Source organism: Eupeodes corollae, chromosome 3 (genome assembly GCF_945859685.1).
Source record: "Eupeodes corollae chromosome 3, idEupCoro1.1, whole genome shotgun sequence".
Classification (NCBI taxonomy): domain Eukaryota; kingdom Metazoa; phylum Arthropoda; class Insecta; order Diptera; family Syrphidae; genus Eupeodes; species Eupeodes corollae.
In genome coordinates, this window is record NC_079149.1 from 77,897,615 (window position 1) to 77,919,589 (window position 21,975).

At 32.1% G+C, this 21,975-nt stretch overlaps 1 protein-coding gene across 1 annotated transcript; it reads left to right on the forward strand.

Moving 5' to 3' along the window:
• The first annotated feature begins 1,540 nt into the window (after positions 1-1,540).
• LOC129952263 (uncharacterized) lies at positions 1,541-12,634 on the forward strand. The gene is made up of 4 exons (XM_056064768.1): positions 1,541-1,934; positions 11,252-11,539; positions 11,597-11,747; positions 12,137-12,634. Exons 1-4 carry the CDS (start codon positions 1,724-1,726, stop codon positions 12,195-12,197), a joined length of 711 nt encoding a protein of 236 aa, XP_055920743.1. The 5' UTR covers positions 1,541-1,723; the 3' UTR covers positions 12,198-12,634.
• Positions 12,635-21,975: the final 9,341 nt, after the last annotated feature.

Consider the following 21,975-nt stretch of genomic DNA (forward strand, 5'->3'; position numbering starts at 1 on the left):
TCATTGTCCGTAGCTCAAGAACCAGAAGAGATATCGACTTTAAATAAATTTTCTTATACAGATAATAAGGGAGAAAGATGCAGAAAGGGCTCTCAAGAAAATTGCGTGGGCGGTTTTTTTTCGCATAGCAGTTTAAGAAAACATTAAAAATGTTGATTAACCCTAAATATCTCTAGAACCAAAAATGCTAGCGACTTGAATTAAATTTTATATCATAAATTGTAACGTGATACCAAACAGGTATAGTTTTTGAAAAAATCCAATTAACGTTTTTTAAACCAAAAAAAAAATTTGTCAACTCGAAAATTTTACGAATACAAAATGATTTTATCCCAAAACAATTTGGGCAACGAAAAATAAAGTTTTTAACATCTGGTAAAATTTTGAGAAAAATCGAATTAATTGTTAAAAAAAAAAATCTAAAAAAAACAATACTCAAGGTTGGTAAAAATTGAATTTCGACTCAAATATATTTACAAGAATTTGAGATTATGGCTTTTAACTAATTTAATCTTATAAGAAATATTGTTTTCAACATTCGGAATAATTTCGAGAATAATCGACAGTTTTCTTACAAAAAAAAAAATCATATGCAACAACATTAATGAAAGTTGGTAAAAATTGATGTTCGGTTCAAATATCTTTTCAAATCCTTAAGATATTGGGTTCCTTAAAAGTACTTTTATTTATTAAAAAATATTGCTCTCAACACTCAGTAAAATTTTGAGGAAAATCTTATTGACGGTTTTTTTTTACAAAAAATAAAAGCCAAACAAAAAAAATAATAAATGTTGGTAAAAATTGATTTTCGACTCAAATATCTTTCCAAAATTTGAGATATTGGCTTTAAACTGCTTTTGATTGATTGATTGATTTTTGAGGAAAAATATTATTGACTGTTTTAATGAAAAAACAATACTAAAACTAAAAATGTACTTACGACTCAAAAATCGTTTAAAAATTAAAAATAGTATCTTCAAACTCTTTTTATTTTACAGCAAATATTCTTTTCGATATTCAGTAGTTTTTTTTTGTTATAAAAAATAGGACAAATTTAGTAAAAATTGATGTTCGGTTCTTAAAATCTCGCAAATTAATTTCATTCATTCAATTCGTATAATTTTAATTTCAACTGACAAACTTTTAAGCAAGACAAATCGACAGACGGGATGGGAAGTTATCAGTGCGGGTCCCATCTCAGCCTCTGTTTTTGTAAACGACTTGAAAGATATTTTTCCGCTTTCAAAAACAGCTCCAACCAAATCAGAAAAAAAGTATATGTATTTTTATTATATCTACCTAATTATCGCGCTATAATATTATTTTGTTATAACCCATATGCCCATATTGTTTTCGAAATTATTTCTCCTTACGTTTAAATGAATTGAAAATTATTGTCCGGTATCAAGCGATCACTACTTTTATTTTGTTTCGTAACTAATAACACTCAATTTTGCACGACAGCACTGTTTCCTCCAAAAAGCTTTTCTTAACAAAATGATAATATTGATATTCTTATGAATAAATTCCATTGTATACAGTACAGAATACCAGACGGTATCAATAAATTTCGTTTACAGATGATTCATTAATAAAAAATATAAATGCAATGTTGTTTTTGAGTTCCCTTCAATATCACGCTATTTTTCAATTGCAAGTGAATAAAATTATTGTAACTTTCTAGCTATAACATTATTTTTCTGTCAAAATAAAAATATCTGTGATGTGTAATATGCTAAATTTAATAAGTAATTTTTTTCCAAGACCTGTTCCAAAAAACGAATTGGCAAATGTTTATGTTTTTAATAAAATTGAAAATAACGAAGAAGACATTAAACTTCTGCGAAATACATTTGAATCGTTGATGTGCGTGGTAGAGGAGATTAATGTGCAAAATAAAACTTATGCCGAGTTGAAGGCTTACGTTAAAGAAAGTAAGTAAGTAGGCGTGTGCCTTCTTAATTGTAAGTTTGTACTATTAATAACGGTGTGAAATTTCAATGTCAACCCATAAAAATATAAGTTGATTGGAAAAGTATCTAAAGAAGAATATTCATATTTACAAGAATGTATGATAATGGTGTCCCATACTTCACTCGAAAACCTTATTTTGATTCATAGACCTCACCAACAGATAATTCTTATAGAGTGTGCAAAATACTAGTTTATTTTTAAATATTCAAAACTTACTTTAGGCAGATGGGCTGGCGATTAATTTAGTTATCATTTATTTACATTTCAGAATATTCAGAAAGTAGTTAGTTTATAGCAAGCGTAAAAATACGATCAGAGGTTCATCATATAAGTACGTGTGCTAGTTGTTAGTAAGAAAATAATACAATTAAAGCCTAACACACGTACAAAACACAAAACATAACTAACATTAATAAATTAAATAGCCGGGTATAAGAGTAATACGGATTCCACACAACAGAACAGTACTCTAGAGATGAACGTATCAATGCAATGTAAATTGACTTGAGAGTATAAGGATATTGAAAATCTTTAGCATAACGAAATAAGAAACCTAACATTTAATTTAGCCTTTGGTATTATATGGTCGTAAGGCCAGGAGAATTTAAATTGTTCGTCAAAAATCACGCCTAGATCTTTTTGTTTGGATACTGTCTTTAGGCTTATATTGGCAATATTATAGTAAAATAAGATGGGGTTAAACATTTTAAATATAGTTAAGACACTTACTAATATTAAAAAATAGTCCATTGCGATCACACCAAACAGAAATATTATTTAAGTCACGTTGTAGTACAAAAACATCGGATTCGGTCCTAACTTCCTTGAATATTTTAAGGTCATCAGCATATAATAAGCAATTTGAGTGAATAACATGTGCTACCAAATCATTTATGAATAATAAAAATTAAAGTGAACCAAGATGGCTGCCTTGTGGAACACCAGAAGAATTTAAGATCTCTGAAGAAATTTCAGCTCCAAGTTTTACAAATTGTTTTCTTCCAATCAAGTAGCTTCTCAACCACAATAATAATTTCAATGGAAATCCCAGAAATTCTAGTTTCTTAATCAGGGGTGGAATCGGCTAAGGTGATTGTTGATAAATGACAATCAAAATGATATAATTTGATCTACATAAGGTGATAGTCAAATTGATACCTAAAAAGCTATCACAAAAAAATGTGATAGTCGTTTTCAAACAAATTTGTTTATTCCGAATAGAGGTACCAGACGCTTACACAAACGACAGGAAAATTTTCTTAGTTCACTTTGTTTCTTTTAAAAAACACATTCCTGTGACCGACAAAGCTTACGACATTCGAAAAAAAGCAAGAAAAGTAAGAATTTTATTCAAAATCAGCCAATTTGAAACTTTTATTCAGATATTTTATAAGAATCAATTTAAAATTTCACTAAGGCAACAACGAATTTTGACAATTTGATTCTGAAATTGTTCAATCGAATTGAATTGAGTTGAATCATCTTACACAGACGGAATGAAAATGATAGTCAATTTGACTATCAAAAAATTGATAGTCAACAATCACCTTAGCCGATTCCACCCCAGAATGTTGTGTTGGACGCTGTCAAAAACTTTGGAAAAATCATTAAAAATTGAGTCAACATGATGTCTATTCTCTAAGGCAGACAGGCAGGCATTAGAAAAAATTACCAAGTTCGTAGTTGTGGATTTATTGCTCACAAAACCATGCTGAAAATCTGATATATTATTACAAACCGCTGCATACATTTTATTTTTGACAATAGCTTCAAAGATTTTTGGAACTATCTGAAGTTTTGAAATGGGCCTATAATTTGTAATTATTTTTTTTGAGCCGGATTTATGAATAGCAGTAATAAAAGACCACTTTCAAGTTCCAAGGAATTCACCATAACATAAAGATTTATTAAATAGAATATGAAGTGACTTGAGAAGTCCTAGCTTACAAATTTTTAAGAAAATTGGTATAATATTATCACGTGCAAGAGAATACCTCGATTCAAGAGAAGATAATTCCTTTAGAATATTCTCTTCCGTTACAGTAAGATGACCAATATTAGTTATAGCATCACATAACGGTATACTTGTACATTCAATATCAAGATTTACAAAATTTGACTGGAAAAAAGAAGCAAACATGTTACTTAAAACATTCAAGTTATCACTTAAAACGTTAATTTCGGAGAAATGCCTAGTGATTTTCTCTTTGTATTAATAAAAGTTCAGAATGCTTTAGAATATTGTGCTTGATTTTTGACTCAAGCGACCAAAGATATTGATTATGAAGAAATTTCTTCAAATACTCATATTCTTTTCTTAATTGACAAAATTTACTTCGAAGTGAGACATCTTTTCTGCTCTTTTTGTACACGTTTGTCATTGCACGTTTTAAATTTAAAAGATGTTTATTAAACCAAATAGATTGAATTTGCTTTTCTATTAATTTAGCCGGTATAAAACCTAGAAAAAACGTTTTCTATCACCTCACACAAAAACATTATAGGTAAGTTAAAGACTAGGAGCTAAAAGGAAATTTTCCCATTTTAACGACACGTAATCGGCTTTAGAAAAGTCATATACATAATTATTACAATTTGAAACAGAAAATTGATTTAAAATGGCAGAATTAAAAGATACATATATGTAATGCTTTGTGATGAACACTATTATTCAAAAGTGAAATAATAATAAATTTTGTTATCATTATTATTTAAACAATCAGATTTAGAAAATTCAACACAAACATATAATTGTTCTATCAAACCAGAAGAAAAATTTAATTGAATTTGTTTGCTTTTTAAACAAGAACAAAGTTTCAGTTTCTCACCGATCTTTTCTAAAGCCTTCGTAGTCAGTCTTGAGCAATTCAGATGAGTTTATAATTTCACTCAGCAAATTTTCAGTAAATGCAATAATAGAATAAGGGCAATCAACACAAAAATCACTTATGTACTTTTGATATCATACAATGCTGGGCAGTGGCAGTGGCATAGAAAGAAAGATGCTGGGATGCGACCCACAATAATAACTTTTCATTCCGTCTGTCTGTTCGTCTTGCTAAAAACTTTAAAAAAATATCAATATATATATTTTGTGTGAGATATATAATAATAAAGACAAAAAAGTCAATATCTTTCTTTGATCACTTGAGTCAAAACGACTGAAATAGTTTGATTTCAAAATCTATTTTTTTTAACCAAATTGTTAGTCGAAAGCCAAGTTTTACTAATTGTAGTAGCATTTCTCGAAAGTTTTTATTGCTTACAATATAAACAAATAAAGATTGTATATTTAAAAAAAAAACTTAGGACAGAATGAAATCATTTTGAAGTCAATACTTTCAGTTAATCACGTAATACTGAGAATAGAACATTAATTTTAACGAATCTGCAAAATATTTGTTACAGCTTTCAATATTTGCATCAACAAAAACTGACTATTTGATCTTTATACACATATTACTAAATGTCGAAAACAATATTTTCTATAAGATGAGCCAATGGCCCAATATTCCTTTACGACTGTCGCTTTTTATGGATATTTTGTTGTAGCCGCCGCCCCGCGCCGGCCGTGATGAAAATTCACATCGTCAGAAGAGATGTTATTTCGCAAAAAAAAAAACAGACTTGCTGAGTCAACTGGAACTTTTGGAAGAATGATTAAAGATCTTTTTGCAAAACAATAGCAACCTTGTATAGCGAAGGGATAAATGGCAGCGCTCTTTTATTAGAATTGTGTATGACCATTTCGCATAAATGTGTCTAAATTTTATTAATACAACATACACTGCTAAATAGCGTAAATTTTAAATGTAACAAAACGTTGCGAGTATTGTGGAGCACCCTATACCTTTATAAAATAGATAAGTCTAGTCCTTTGAGCCAGTGAACGAACACCTAAACGAATCAAACATTTTCAATTGACATATTAAAATACATAAATGCATATAGGGTAGGTATTGTAAAGAATAGTGTTGCCATGTATCGAAGTTAATAGCCCACATTAAAAAAAAATTGATGCCCAAAAATGTAAGAAATATTAAAAGTTTGTCCGAATTAAAGCCCAATATCAATGAAAAAATCTTGTAGTTTCAATAAGAAATTATTTGTGTTCATGGTAATTTGTATATATTCAAAAACAACGGAAATAAAACACACATGTTTTATTAATAAAAATAGATAAGAAAACAATCAGTTTAAACAAAATTAACATTTTTATCACTTAAAAAGTAGTCGTTAAAATCACATTATTAAATTATTTGCTTTAGTTTGCCCTACGCCAAATTCTCAAATAGATTTCTTATGTATTAAGACTGTGTTTTGTTGAAATAAATGATTAATTCAAACAAACAATTATTATTATATCTGGGCTATTTAAAGCCCTATCATACTGGAATTTTTTTCTGCAATTTTGAAAAGTAACCTAACTTCCGATAAGTTGACAAATCTGGTAAAGAAGACATTTTATTAGCATACGTTTTCAGATTGTGCGTAACAGTATTGTCGTGTGTGTTTTCCGCTTACAATATTTAATTTTATGTTTATTAAATGAAGAATTATAATTTTTGAGCAGATTATTGCAGTTCGGTCCATTTATTAATTGTAGATAGTATTTTTTGTTATTAAAGAAAGATATTTTTTTTAAATTTTTCTTATCAAATATTTACTATATTCAACTTTTATATATTTTATATATTCAATTTGTATATATTTGTATATATTCAAAAATTACGGAAATAAAACACACATGTTATATTAATAAAAATAGATAAGAAAACAATCAGTTTTAACAAAATTAACATTTTTATACTTAAAAAGTAGTCGTTGAAATCCCATTATTAAATTATTTGCTTTAGTTTGCCTTACGCCAAATTCTCAAATAGATTTCTTATGTATTAAGACTGCGTTTTGTTGAAATAAATGATTAATTAATTAATGGGCTATTTAAAGCCCTATCATACTGAAATTGTTTTCTGCAATTTTGAAAAGTAACCTAACTTCCGATAAGTTGACAAATCTGTCAAAGAAGACATTTTGTCAGTTAATTAGAATACGTTTTCAGATTGTGCGTAAAAGTATTGACGTGTGTGTTTTCCGCTTATAATAAAATTGGGTGGAGCAACAGTCCGTTGAGAACTAGGGCCTAGTGACTTACAATTCTCAACCATTCCTGTGTGCGAGTAATGTTGTCAGGAATGCAGGGGACCTACAGTTTATATGCTGAATCCGAACGGCTAATTTGAGAAAGCACTTTTTCATGACAAGAGTTACTCTTGGAGAATTTGACAATTCCTCGGAAGAGGCAGTACCCGTGAAAAGAAAGAAAGTGTTTTCCGCTTACAATATTTAATTTTATATTTATTAAATGAAGAATTATAATTTTTGAGCGATTATTGAAGTTCGGTCCATTTATTAATTGTAGATAATATTTTTTTTTTGGTCAAACACATACAACGATAATATTTTTTGTTATTAAAGAAAGATATTTTTTTTTAAATTTTTTTCTTATCAAATATTTACTTTATTCAACTCAAAAAGAGGTTTACCTTTATTTAAGTCTTATGCGATTTTATTTTGTTGTTGATTTAAATGATAATCAAATAAAATATCAAAAACCTAAGAAAGAATGGCTGAGACTTCAGGACATATAAAATATGTCTTAAACTGGTAAAAGTAAAAAAAAAATCTTACTTCTTGGCCCTGCGAAAAGATGGGATTACTTGATTTTAGATTTAGATTGATTAGATAGAAAAAAGCAGGTGAAATACAATTTTGTGTATGATTTTAATATTGTTAGAATTATAATTTAAAATTTTTTAAGGAATTAGTAGATAAATAAATTTAAAAGATTTGATCACTTATCTACCAACAATTTTGTTTTCGTAATTCGATTGAAATGGAGTTTTAAAAATTATTGAAAGTTTTAATAAAATAAATCATTTAATTGGATCTTAAATTTTTATTATCTTATGATATTACCTTATGAGTCAAGGAAACTTTAATTTTGACGTTTTCTAAGGTTGAAGAATTTTTTAAATGACTTGAGTATTTATGAATGCATGGATTTTTCAAGAATATAAGATGTTGACATTGATCTTTGGCACCTTTTCAATAATTTATCTTATAATAAATTCTCCAAACAAAATTTACCTAAAAAAATATGTAGAAGTTTTGTATGTCCTCTTGCTCTTATGTCCGAGCTTTATTAATACCTTTAAAAAAGTTATTGTAATGGGTCCGATTTGTCAAATTGAAAATTTTGACATTTCTCGACGTTTCAAGGTCCCTAGAGTAGAAATAAAAGATTTTTAGAACGATGTCTGTGCGTGCGTGTGTACGTCCGTACATTCGCGATGTTTTTTCGTTATCCATACCTTAAGAACCAGAGGACATATCGACTTCAAATAAATTTTTTTATACAGATAATAAGGCAGAAAAATGCAGAAAGAGCTATCAATAAAATTGCGAGGGCGGTTTTTTTACCATAGCAGTTTAAAAACAAGGTGAACATTTTGTTAGGGTTATATCTCACGAACTAATAACTCTAGAGACTTGGTTTAAACTTTTTATTATATATTGTAACGTGATACCAAACAAATATGTTTTTTTTAAAAAAATACAATTAACGGTTTTTTATAAATAAAAAAAAAATTTAAAAAAAATGTGTCACCTCGAAAATTTTACGAATACAAAATAGTTTTATCTCCAAAACAATTGTGTGCCACGAAAAATCAAGTTTTTAACATCTGGTAAAATTTTGAGAAAAATCGAATTGACAGTATTTCTTGCAAAAAATAAAAATTTAAACAAAAAATAATCTACAAGAAATAGTACGCAAATTTATTAAAAATTGATATTCGGTCTTGACATCTCTCAAATTAATATCATTCATCCAATTTGTAAAAATTTATGAAATGCTATTTAAATTGGTAAAAAATTGTTTTCGACCAAAGATCTATTTAACAAAACTAGATTTTTAAACTTAACTATTTATTTGTATGAAAAATATTGTTGGTGATTTTAAAATTTGTAAGAATAATTCAACTAACAACTTTTTTAACCCAACACTAAAACCTACAAACTTATAAGCAAGACAAATAGACAGACTGGATGGGAAGTTATCAGTGTGGGTCGCATCCCAGCCTCTATTTTCATTAATTTATTAAAAATGATACAAGAAAGAAGCGTTGTAATTTCAATACAAACCACGAATTCCATATTAATTAGAACTGTCCCGACATTACACTAGTCCGAATACTAGCAAGAATTCCCTAGCTGCTGAGTAATGAAAATAACATTTTCCTCTCGTTCCCGTTAATCTCTCCACTTCACGATACTAACGCCAATAATGCGGCATGCGGTCGCCCTAAAAGTTTCTGAGAGTGCTATGGTTTGTATATACAAAGCTATGGTTTTCAAATACAAAGATTTAACGGATTAGCTTTAACCGGTTCGTTGGAAATAAACAGCTTTTGAATCTATCTTATACTCAAACCTTTTGATAATTTATTATGAATACATAAATATGGAAGGTGAAAATTACGGTAACAGTTTTTACTTTTTAAAAGACATTTGTAAATTCAAATTCATCTTTTTTAAATTCATTAGAAAGCTTTTCGTTGCACACCTGACGTTCTTATAGAATTCCTTAAACGTGAAAATAAATAGTGACTATCAGAACGTGCGTGCAATTGTGGTCAATGAAATGTATGTATATAGTGTTATTTCCATTTTTGTTTTCAATTGTTAAGTTCTTGATATAATTACGTGCTTCGTTTTTTTGTAAACGATTTACTAAGTAAGTTGCTCAATCTAAGAAGATGCTCATCAAGAATGAAGATTCTCAATCGTTGAGCACATTCTTAAATATTTTATCAGGGGAGAAAACGATAACTCAGGCGACAAAGTTTAATGACGGATTTGTATAGAACAGTTAAAAACAAGCATTTTTTACTATGGGGAGGGGGTACTATCTCCCCCCGTTTAGTCGGTAGGGGCAGTTTAAAAAAATATGTACGTTAAATGGAAAACAATTAATAAATAGTATTGGAAGTACTTACAACTAAGTTTTCTACATTTTTTTAAAGCCAAAACTTTTGTCTATTAGCTTGTTTTTAAATTAAGTCAAAACTATGCAAATTTTTTGAAAAAAAATAATTTTAAACTCAAAATTTGTGCAAAAAAAGATTAAAAAAATGTTTAAAGTGTAATTTTTCAAAACTTTAAGATTATCTACTATTGTGTTTTTTAGAATTTATTGCTTTTATTTGTTTTTGATCAAAAAGTGAAAACTAGCCGATTTTATATATTAATTATAAAATATTATATATTATGGAAATGTTCAATTTTATCAAGAACTAGAAGACATAAGATCATCTAGTATTCAGTTTTTGATCAAAACCAAATAAGAGCAAAAATTCTAAAATAAGAACAATATTAATTAATCTTGAAGTATTGAAAAATTACGATTTAAACCTTTTATTACTCCAATTTTGAGTTTGAAATTATTTTTTTCAAAAATTACGAATAGTTTTGACTTGATTTAAGAACTGGCTGTTAGAACAGAATATGAAATTATTTTTTTCAAAAACTAAACATAGTTTTGACTTGATTTAAAAACTGGCTAATAGAACAGAATGTTAGTTAATTGTAAGTTTAACCGTTATTTGTTTAACTATTTTTTCCATTTTAAATAATATGTTTTTTAAGTTGCCCCTCCCGCCTAAACGAGGGGAGATAGACCCCCTTAAAGCCTAGTACATACTTGTGAACCATCTCGTGAACCCATACAAATTTCAGTTTTTGGTTCACCCGTGAACTTGCTCGTGAAGCTGAGTGGAGAACAAAGTGAAGAGTTTTCGTTCACGGGCAATTCACGTGCAAAATGTACGGGAACTGTTGGTGAAGCTGAAGTCAAATGTTCACAACGTGTACTCACAAGTGTGTACCAGTGAGCAATGTCAAAAGTTCACTTTCTCCCCTGGCGAACGTTCACTTCACGAGGAAGTATGTACTAGGCTTAAGTAGTAAAAAATGCTTGTTTTTAACTGTAACTGTCTGAGTTATCGTACTCTTGCCTTTTATTAATGTCAACGGTGTCAATTTTGTATTTATATATTATATCAACAGGATTTAGGTATGTATATAATTTCCAATGCTCTTATAATAATTGTAACAAAATGGTTATTTGAAATCGTCAATGAATTACATACATACATATATTAATTTATAAACATCAGTGATTCCAAATTAAATTATTCCTTTGTTTTAATTTCAGTTGTCAAAAGCGATTTTAAAGATTTCAAATATATTGTAATTATTATTTTGGATAATGAAAACGAACACGAACATATTTGGATAACTGAAGATAACAAACATTTTCATCTGAACGGAGATCTTTTGGCCGCCATATATGCAAATAAATCCCTAGAAGGAAAATTCCGTTTTTTCATTTTACAAACTAATCGCGTTCCATCAGAGAATATAATATATAGGCAAAAGCGTACATTATGTAAACCCAAATTTTATTCTGGTAAAGATCTGAGATATTACGCAACTTCATCGGGTATGTGTAAAGTATTATTTTTATAGCGTTTTAATTTAGTTCTAGTTTTTTAAATAGGGTGCATTATAGAACACGAATGGAAGGAGGGTGAACCAAGTCCTTTTATAAGATTACTCTGCAATGGAATCGACCAAAATGTGAGACTTCCGCTAGCATCTCAGCTTCATATTGTTGAATTGTTAAATACAATATCTGAACAACAACCAAAGTAAGTTTGTTCTTCTTTCCAACCTTATGCGAATCAGAACCTTGTTCGCTAATTAAACAAAACTCTCCTTTTTATAAACATCCTTCACAAATTAACAAATTTTATTTCAAATCAAGACATTTTTATTCCACACTAAGTTGCGATACTCTAACAACAAACTTTATATGTCAATCAATACAAATTAAGTTTAATTAGTTTAAATTAAAATAAATTTAGTTTAATGAAATTAAATTAAATTAAATTCAAAAATAAATTAAATTAAATTAAACTAAATCTCGCAAAAAATCTATAATTTAACAATTAATTTTGTAAAGCCTTTATGTGTTGAAATAAATAAATACGAAATTTTGTGTTTTTATACATATATGTATATTTTTCTATATTTGCAGTGAATGCCCTTCTATTTCATCATCCTTAAGGCAACCATACATATTGGGAAATGCTAGATAAGGTCTTCAAACGAAGTTACTTTAGACGTTTAAAAATATACCAACACAGTTTTTGGCTTTTTCAGCTTTAAAAATAATTTCGATAACAAAATAGTATTATTCTGTACATCAATGGATAACAAAAGAAGTCAACAAATGTGTTTCTTGTTTTTTTAAATTTAGCATAAAAATTTAGGTAAACCATTAATGAATGAATTTGTTAAATCATTTTTTTTATTATAAAATATGTTTTTCGAATTATTAAATGTTAACTACCCACAAGATTCAATTGTAATAATTCAGTTTAGTATAATAGAATTGTATAAACAATTTATTGTTCGATGAAAAGCAACAGCACAGCAGTAGAATTTTTTCAGAAGTAATTCATAAAAATGTAAAATATTGACAAACAAATATTTAAGATAATAAAGTTAATTTAAAGCAAATGTAATAATTCAACACTCCTCCTGAGCTTGATGATAAATTCTTAACTGTTTTCGTAATTCACTAAATTGAGATTTAGGTAAAGCATTTGTCATCATATCTGCTTTCTGATTCTTCGAATGTATGAATGCTATTTTAATTTTCCCGAGTTGATTAGTATCTCTTATAAAATTTTATTTTATGTCAATATGCTAAATTTGTTTGTGCTCTCTTGATTCTTCTGCTATTTTGATGAATGATTGATTATCTTCGAATATGTGAACGGTGTCGACTTTTATACCATGATCACAAAGTAGTTCTTTTAGCCAGATTCCTTCGCATGCAGCATTATATAAAGCTACATATTCAGCTTTCGTTCAATACAAGCTAACTGCCTGTTGTTTTCTGGAACACCAATAAATTGTACAATTAAAAACTTTGAACACATACCCTGAGAAAGATTTTTTGTCATTTGTGTCATTTCCCCATTAATCTTGCAAAGGCAATCCGTCATCTGTCTTCAAATACACCAGCTCAAAGTCTATGGTTTTATTGATATACCTTAAAAAGCGTTTCAAATGTTTTTTAGTGAGTTTCTGTGAAACCAGTTCACCAAAGCACTCAAGCCTGGACGACAAGACATCATCTTATACATCAGGTCGCCAATGAGTTCCCTGTAAGGGTATTTAGTGTCTACTTTGTCACCTTTGATCATTTGCAAATTGTATTCCATTGGAGTCCTTGTATAAAGACAATAGTCTGAATTTGTTTTACTGAAACCAATTAAAATGATAAGTTCATAAAATCGCTCGTTCCACATTCTTGAAGCTTGTTCTAAACTATACAACGATTTATTTAATTAGCAAACGAGATTGTCTGTTTCAAAACCTTCTGGCTGTGGTATATAAACTTCATCATTTATGTTGCCATTCAAGAACGCCGAATTCACGTCCATTTGATGAATGTACATGCTAGTTTTGTTCGCTACAGTTAAAAGTACTAGTACAGTCGTTAGCTTTGCTACAGGTGCATATGTTTCGGTATAGTTAAAACCACTTCGTTGGGCAAAACCTTTGTCAACCAAAGGAGCTTTGTGCTTGCTGATATTTCCAAATTGATCCTTTTTTATTTTGAATACCCATTTGTTGCCAATGGCCTTTTTTGAAACAGGAAGATTTGTTAACGTCCAAGTACGAGCGTCTTTCAAAAATTTTAGCTCCTTCTCAATGGCACTTTTCCATTTGTTCCAGTCACTGCTCTTCTTTGCTTCTTCAATTAAGGTTTGCACATTTTCAACAAAATTTTAAGCATGGAAGCATATCTTCATATTCTGCTATTTCCCCTCCTGCTTCGGACATAACTTCTACTTCGGTTTTCTCTTCATCTCCATTGCACATGGATTGTTCTCAAACGTACTGTTTTTCTTCTTTTTCGTATTTCGGACTGATAAGTAGCTGTTCATTAAAAATTACTTGCTATGAGTCCTTTCTTTGAGACAGGGTTCCATAAACGTAACCATTGTAAGAATACCCAACTATAATGCATTTACAAGATTTTGGGTCAAGTTTAGTCCGAAGTTGACCAGGAATATAAACATAAGCTGCACAACCAAACACACGTAGGTTAGGTAAGGTTATGTTATAGTGGCTGTCCAAGAAGGAAACGGACACACTTAGGCCAGTTTAATGGCCCATTGTGATACCAAATGAATCTTGAATAAATGAATCCTAAGCTCAATGGAACCAGCTTAAGTCCCTTACGAAACGGAGATGCTGATTATACCGATATTATTTAGATCGTTAAAAAAGAGCTAGAGGAGGGCATGTGCAGAGAAGATGAAGAACCGTTTCTTCCTCTTCCTCGTCCATACAGCTTCTGCAAAAGTAATTTGAGAATACGCCTAGTCTCGTGGCGTTCTTTCCTATTAGACAGTGTCCGGTTATGACATCTATTATCGAGCTTATATGCGATCTGCTTAGAGAGAGCAAGCACCTCGAACGTTTTAAATCCAGTGTTGGCCAGATGTTTTTGTGACTTGACACGTGGTGATGTTGTTTCACATGGTGTTTGCCTTCTTCATTGCGTCTTGCATTAGTAACAGTTTAAAAGTAGAGATTGGTATTCCACTATGAGCCAAACGTGGTAGGATGGGCTGTACTGTACCGTTCCTGGCGAGTTCATCTGCCTTGCAGTTACCTGGAATGTCTCGGCACCCGACATCTCGATTAGATATGATCGACAATTATCGACTATTATTAGAGTTTGTAGAGACAGAGTCCAGAGATTTGATAGCGGCCTGGCTATCTAAGAAAATACGGATATCAGATGTTGATATCACGTTTTCTTTAAGTTAGGACAAGACTTCCTTTATCGCCAAAAGTTTCGCCTGGAACACGCTACAATGATCGAGAAGGCGGAATCAGAGACTTAATTTCAGTCGTTCAGAGTACACACCTCCACCAACCAATTCTTTTGTTTTTGAATCATCTGTATAAAAATGGATTAACTCATCTTCCAGGAATGTCCTATCCTCCCAGAAAGATCTGGCAGGTATAGAAATCTGAAAATTTCTGTCAAAATTGCAGTTGGGGGATGGTGTAGTCTGTGTGCTTTGGAATTGATTCCAAATACCTAAGAATTACGGAATGGCCAATGGTGTTGTTAATCCACTGCGACGAAGCTTTGAGGCGAATAGGAGAGCTTGCAGATATTTGTTTGCTAAATATGCCAAGAGGTTTTAGGTAGAGTAAGGTGTTCAGTGCCGCAGATGGGGTCGTGCGAACGTTGGACTTTATTAAATTTATCTCGGTAAATAGCTTTCTCTTAAGCAAGCCACCATACTGCCACACGGAATATTAATATTCATCTGATTACCAACAATATATGTAATATAATTTTTGAAATAGTTTGTTTTCTAAATCTTTTTTTGGTAACGAGATTTTTAGTCGAAAACCAATGTATACCAATTTTAGTACCTTTTCTTGAAAATTTTGTATATCTTATATGTATAAACAAATACAGAAAAGATTTTCCTGGGAAAAACATCTTAAGTAAAAAAACACAATTTAGCACAGAATGAAATCATTTTTAAGTGATTTCAAGAGCTATCGAGAATTTATACCATTTTGCGTATAACTGACCGTTGGATTTTAAAAAATACATAGGCAAGCTGAACGTTGGACTTTATTTAGCTTATCCCTGTTTATACCTTTCTCTTAAGCAGTCCACCATTTTGCCACACCGTATGTGTATAGCCAATGCGTGATTCTGGGTTGTGAACCACATTTATTACCAATAGCTTTTTTGCAAGAAAAGAGAGCTGCAGTTGACTCTTTCTTGTACGTTGCGTTTCCAATTTATTTTTTTGTCTGAGACAAGACCCAGGTATTTAGCTTCATCTGAGAATTTTAATTGGATTCCTTAAATATAGGGAGGGTTGAAAAATGGAATTTTGTATCTCCTCGAAAATAAGACCAGATCGGTTTTGTGTGAGTTAACACCCAGTCCACGACGATCAGCCCAAAGTATTAGTCTGTCCAAGGCATTTTGTAAGAGTTCTTTTAGATTGTTAAGATGCTTTCTTGAAACTGCTTTAGCAACGTCGTTCGCATAAGCTATCACTCTGAAACCCTCCACATCCAGACTAGTTAGGATTTCATTCACCACCAGGTTCCAGAGGAGAGGGGATAGAACACAATCTTGCGGTGTCCCTCTAATAGCGAATCGTCTACTACAAGAGTTTCCCAGTTTTGAGTTAATTATTCTGCTAGTATGCAACCATAGTGAACTCTTTATGATGGGGGAATATTCGACGGTGCGTACTAAAGTGTGTAACGCTGTTTCCACCGATTTACCCTTACAGTAGGAATGTTGAGACGAAGACAGAAGTCTTGTATCGATACTTGCCCTGAAATGGATATCAATCAATCTTTCCAAGGTTTTAAGGATTGGTGCAATTATATCAGAAGTCTTTTGTAATTCGGCTGGTATTATTCCATCTGGTCCTGCAAATTTAAATGGTTTGAAGCTGTTGAGAGCCCATTGTAGCTTATCCCTTGTGGATATGTTATATTTGAACTTGAACGTATATAATTGTTGCAAGTTTTGGTAAGAGAACTACCAGGAATGTGAGTGTCCAATAGTAAGTTCAGCGATTCATTACTTGAATTTGTCCAGGAGCCGTCTACATTTTTCAAGCCGCTTGGAATAGCAAGACTAGTAGAACGAATTTTCCGTAACCTAGAGGCTTCAGAAGTTTCTTCTATCGTGCCACTGAAGGATCGCCAAAAAGATCGCTTGGATTTCCTTAGTGCCTTCTTGTAGATTCTTAGGGATTCTTTGTAGAGTGAGAGGCTAGTCTTGCGGCTTTGGCCCGGTTGAAAAATTTGCTGCATTCTTTAATGAGCGAGTCTTGTCGAGTTTTAGTTATGAAGGTTGGTTCGTTTCCAACATTACTTACTAAGAGGTTAGTACCAAGAATATAATCAAAAAGAGAATCACCTCGCTCCAATAATTAGGCGGATCCTTTGCCTTTCCGCTTTAGCGACGACTTTCTCCAGTTTTTTTCCAGGGAGAGGGCCAAGGTGGTCATGGCCAAGATACGCCGACACTAGCCAGAAACTTCCTTTGGTTGTTTCCAGCCTAGCTACGGTGGTATCTTTGTCACTGAAACGATGGATTAAAAATACATTAATGCTACGTTTCACTAGTATGCAATATCTAGGTTCACCTTTATCTGTCACACACAGTGTGCAGTACCCAGGAGTCCTGAGTCCTCGAACAACGGATCCCACAATCCATGGCCTTCACTTCCTCTAGCTAGGCTATCTTCCAGTTATGCGTCGAAAGGGACCGGTTGCAAACTTTTATCATCGCGAGAATGTCCTCGATACCAGCAGGTTTGATTGGTATCCAAACGTGGGCTCTAGGTCTGCTAGGAATGTCTTACATAGCGACAACCTCGAGCTTCGCACCTGGCCAAACTTCACCTAACCGGCTGACAGCAAGCTTGTATAGGTCACAAGACCTCTGGTCGCCACCTCTGGTCGCCACAAACCATGAGTTTGACATGGCCTTGATGCCAACCCCCATTGCTTTTGGAAGGAAGTGGTCCTGGAAGCTCCCTCAAAATGCTCAAAAAGCCACCCGAGAGCTTAACCTTGACCAACTGCCAACGATCAGCCGATATTGTGCCATCATCATCGCTCCTGTCAATGACCGCAACCACGACTTTGCTCTTCGCGATGTCATTGAAACTAGATTGTTTTTTGATGGAATTGAGGGGAGTGCTGGTGTTGTGCACCCGAGGCCATTTTGGTGCCGGTACGGAACTCTCAAGATACCTTTCTCTTTTGGACGTAGAGTCCTTATTGGTCCTTGTTGTAGCAAGTATGCTTTTATCCTATTCGACGCCAGTGGTTTGCTGCGGTCGGTGTCCTTTCAGCCCCGATGATGCACCAGAGGCCTTTAAGATTTTCGCCGCTTGCCGCCTTTGTCTATAAAGGCTTTTTGAGAGTTTTCCATTTGTGGAAGTACTCTCATTGGTAGTGGTAGGGTCATTTTTCACAACCCTGCCACTACTGAAATTAGGTATCGCTACCTAAGGAGGGTCCATGGCTAGCCACTACTTCCTTCTCTGTTTTGACCGCAAGAGATACGGCAGCAGGCTTTGAAGCCAAGCTGCCGCCCGGTCCTGAAGATATACCGGTCTCATTGGTTTTTTCATTTTTGTTTTTGGTTTTTTTCATTTTGGTCCCACGAGATGCGAAGAAAAAGGTCAATCTGAGCAGAGATTCGCATGTACAGACAAGGCTAGTTAATCCAGAGGTCGCCAGGTATCCGGATACTCCGTTAGAGACTGGGCTATTGAATTGGGCCAAAGCCAGGCTGATCATTTGCACGGGTCGTTTAACACCTTAGATCCAGCCCAATAAAGATGAGAGGTGGTTGGGGAGGAAGAGCAAGGGTGAGGAGTCAGTTGATGTTAATTCATCATTCTGATGTGTAAGGAAAAGATTGGGATTCGGTAACAGCAATTCAGTTAGGTTACCTAGAGTGAGAAGGAGCATAGGAGATAGGAGCGCTGCTAGCTTTTTGCCATTACAACGTGGAAAGTGGGATGGGAATTGGTGACATAAACATAGGCTGATATGCCTTGTTTATGTGGGAATGGATGATGATTCTGGGAAGGTAGAGGGATAAGAACGTCCTTTAGTTTCAGGGCTGTTCTGAAGAAAATTCACGAGAATCATTGACCTTACTCAGCTTCTACAAGTCGACAAGTTAGACGTTCAGAGTAGACGTTCCTCAAGTTTGGTCGTCTACCATAACACAGCTCTAAAGGAGTAATATTCTTTTTTTTCTCTCCTGAAAAAAAATTAATATCGAAATTAAAATGGGTTATATTTTCTTCTGATTTGATAAAGAATGCAAAATATGTTTTCATCGATTGGACATCACACAGAAAAATATAAAATCACACCCACATAGAAGAATGATTTGTGAACATCAAAAATTAAAATTAACTTAGCAAACAAACTAACTAAAACTAATAAAATGGACAATTGGTAAGAAAACATCTGGAAATTGAGATTCTATAAAAAAAGTTAATTTAACAATTGCTTCAAGGAGGGGGTATGTTTGTAGACTAGTACATTAACATGTAGTGTTGAAGCTCGCCTAAATTCTTTATATACCTCAATCGAGTTGAATTGCGCTTGCTTCGCCTCGATTCCGGTCGAGAATTGGAGTCGAGTCAAAATTTGTAAAGAAAAAGTTGGTTTGAAAGATTAATACATTATGGTCTGTTTATTTGCATGCTTGTGTACAAAAAATATAGTTTTGTTTTAATCAAATTATAAAAAAAAAATGGACATGGATTAGGTGTTCTTATGTGGTGCTGAACTAATCAGTTCTTTATTGTTTAACACGAATCAAACAATCTCACTTGCACTTCATATCTCAAAACCATCGAAACACTATTTGCATTTTAGAAAGTGCTGTCAAACTTAATCATTTTTAAATCTTCTTCTTCGGTGGAAACACCAAGCAGATTTATTTTATCTAAACTGAAATAAAAATTTGGTGCAAACATAGCAAAATATAAATATCTTTTCTATTGTTTTCTCTTGCAAAATAAGCTTAGTTAGGCCGTTTTCAATAACAAAACTAAACAATATCAACAGTAATAGATTTATTTTTTCCCCAATGACAAACACACATGATTCCAAATGCAAAATGTCAATCGTTGCGTTTGCTGTGTGGTAAGTCTGTCGTCCTGCTGAAACCACATGGGGTCCTTTTCCAAACGATTCAAAGTCCAGCTTGCAAGCAAACGGCGTTGAGTATGGTCATGAACTTTGAGCTCCCGGGTCAGTTGGATCTTTTACGAGTGCAGGCAAAAGTCCCCACCCAAAATTCGCCAAGTTGAAGTCTGCGAAAGGACGAGCTCTTGTGCACGGCGAAGAATATACTGCCTCGGGTTCTAATGTACACATTCACCGACAGCGATGTTCCCGGCCTAACTTGCGTTCCTTGAACTAACTGGTGTTGGCTGATTGTTTACTGAACCGGTCGTCTGAAATATGGCCACCAAAACGTTGAAGAGTGCACTGTGAAGGGCCACCACGTCTACCGTAAAATGAATGCAATGCGCGCAACCTTTGCGTTTCGATAATAAAGTTTTATCATTTGAACGGGCTGCTCAATCGTGTAACTTGCCATGATGATTTGGCATAAACAACTGAATAATAAACAAAAGATTTGACAGGTGTCAAAAATCTATAATAAACTCAACCATCATGATTGATTCTTTGTCGGGATTAAATTTTTTTCGTTGATTATATTTCTTTAATTTCTTATAAAAAGTATTAAAGATGATATTGTTTTATTAAAACAAAATATAGAAGCCTTTTCAAATGGATTACGTATGTAAATCAAGATAATATGGATTCGGAATCCGCATAAGCAATGGAAAATGTAAAAATTGCTTGTTTTTTTTACTTGTATGTGTATTGTGTACAATATGTGTAGTAAATATTTTTTTTAAATTATTTATTTATTTTAAGTCATAGACCAATGTATGAACAAAACAACTTCAAGAAAAAATAAATTATTTTCATATTATGACGCCTGTAGGTAAAAATAAATCCATCGGAGTGTCAATCAAATATTTTGATTGATTCCAATCTTTTAACTATACACATATATATTTTGTTAATATTGTAATCACTATTTATAATTTATTCTATATTTGAAAACAATCATTATCTTATCTAGAACGACTTATAAATGCAACAGAACATTGTTCTATTATTTATTGTTGTCAAACACTGACAGATTTTTATCACAGGCACTGTGATGAAGATGATGATGTCGTTCTTTTTTTATTTGTTTTTTTTGGACGTGATAAAGGTTTACAATTGTTTGCATTTGCATTATTTCGCATCGGTTTGCACAACTAGCAAACGTTGTCCAGAAGTAAGGCTAAAATGAAAAGTCAAACTGAATATAAATCAAGGGACAGCTGTCAAAAAGACCAACTCCAAAAAAAGTATTGGAAGTATTAATTCATAATTAAATTTATTAAATTAAATAAAACAAATCCAGCTCGCAGCATGACACGAAAACAAAATTACTGGTATCAGGACTAAATTTCCGAATATACAACACGCTTATCACTTTAAGGGAACTATAAAAGAAAGTGTTGCAGATGCATTTAAAGGCATTCAGCTCCCGACTTTAGGCTCATACTCCAAAGAATGATAATATGACTGCACAAAAGGACATTAAAACGATGTAAATTATGCCGCAAGTGACATTTAAACCATTTGCATTTGTTACTCAAGAACACCGAAGGCATAGTCGCACCGAAAATGTATAAAAAAAGAGTTAAACAAAACTCAGAAAAAAGCAAACAGTATAAAAAACAGACATCCAAACGACATTGATACACGGCAAAATATAAATATTTTATATAGTCAATTTCATTTAATAAAATTAAATTAATGACTAATTACTTCTCCGTCTATTATGCGAAAAATCCTACTACTATGAAAGAACCGCATTATTTTTAAGAACATAGGAGCTTACTCACTTACTCAAAAAAATAAATTTTATTTGAAGGAAATGATCTAAATTGTGAAATGCTGAAGGTACAAATGTTTGTAGAACCAAATTTCAAAGTTAAACCGAGACTTGTAAGAACATATTTCAAATTGGCTTTAGAGCTTTGTTTAGGAATTTCCCTTAAAATAATTAATGAAGATAATAGATTAATCAAATTTTAAGAATATCGATGAACTAGAATTTAAGATTTAGACGCCATAATTCTGAAGTCCAGACTACAACTACAACTACAAATATGAGTCCACAAAATT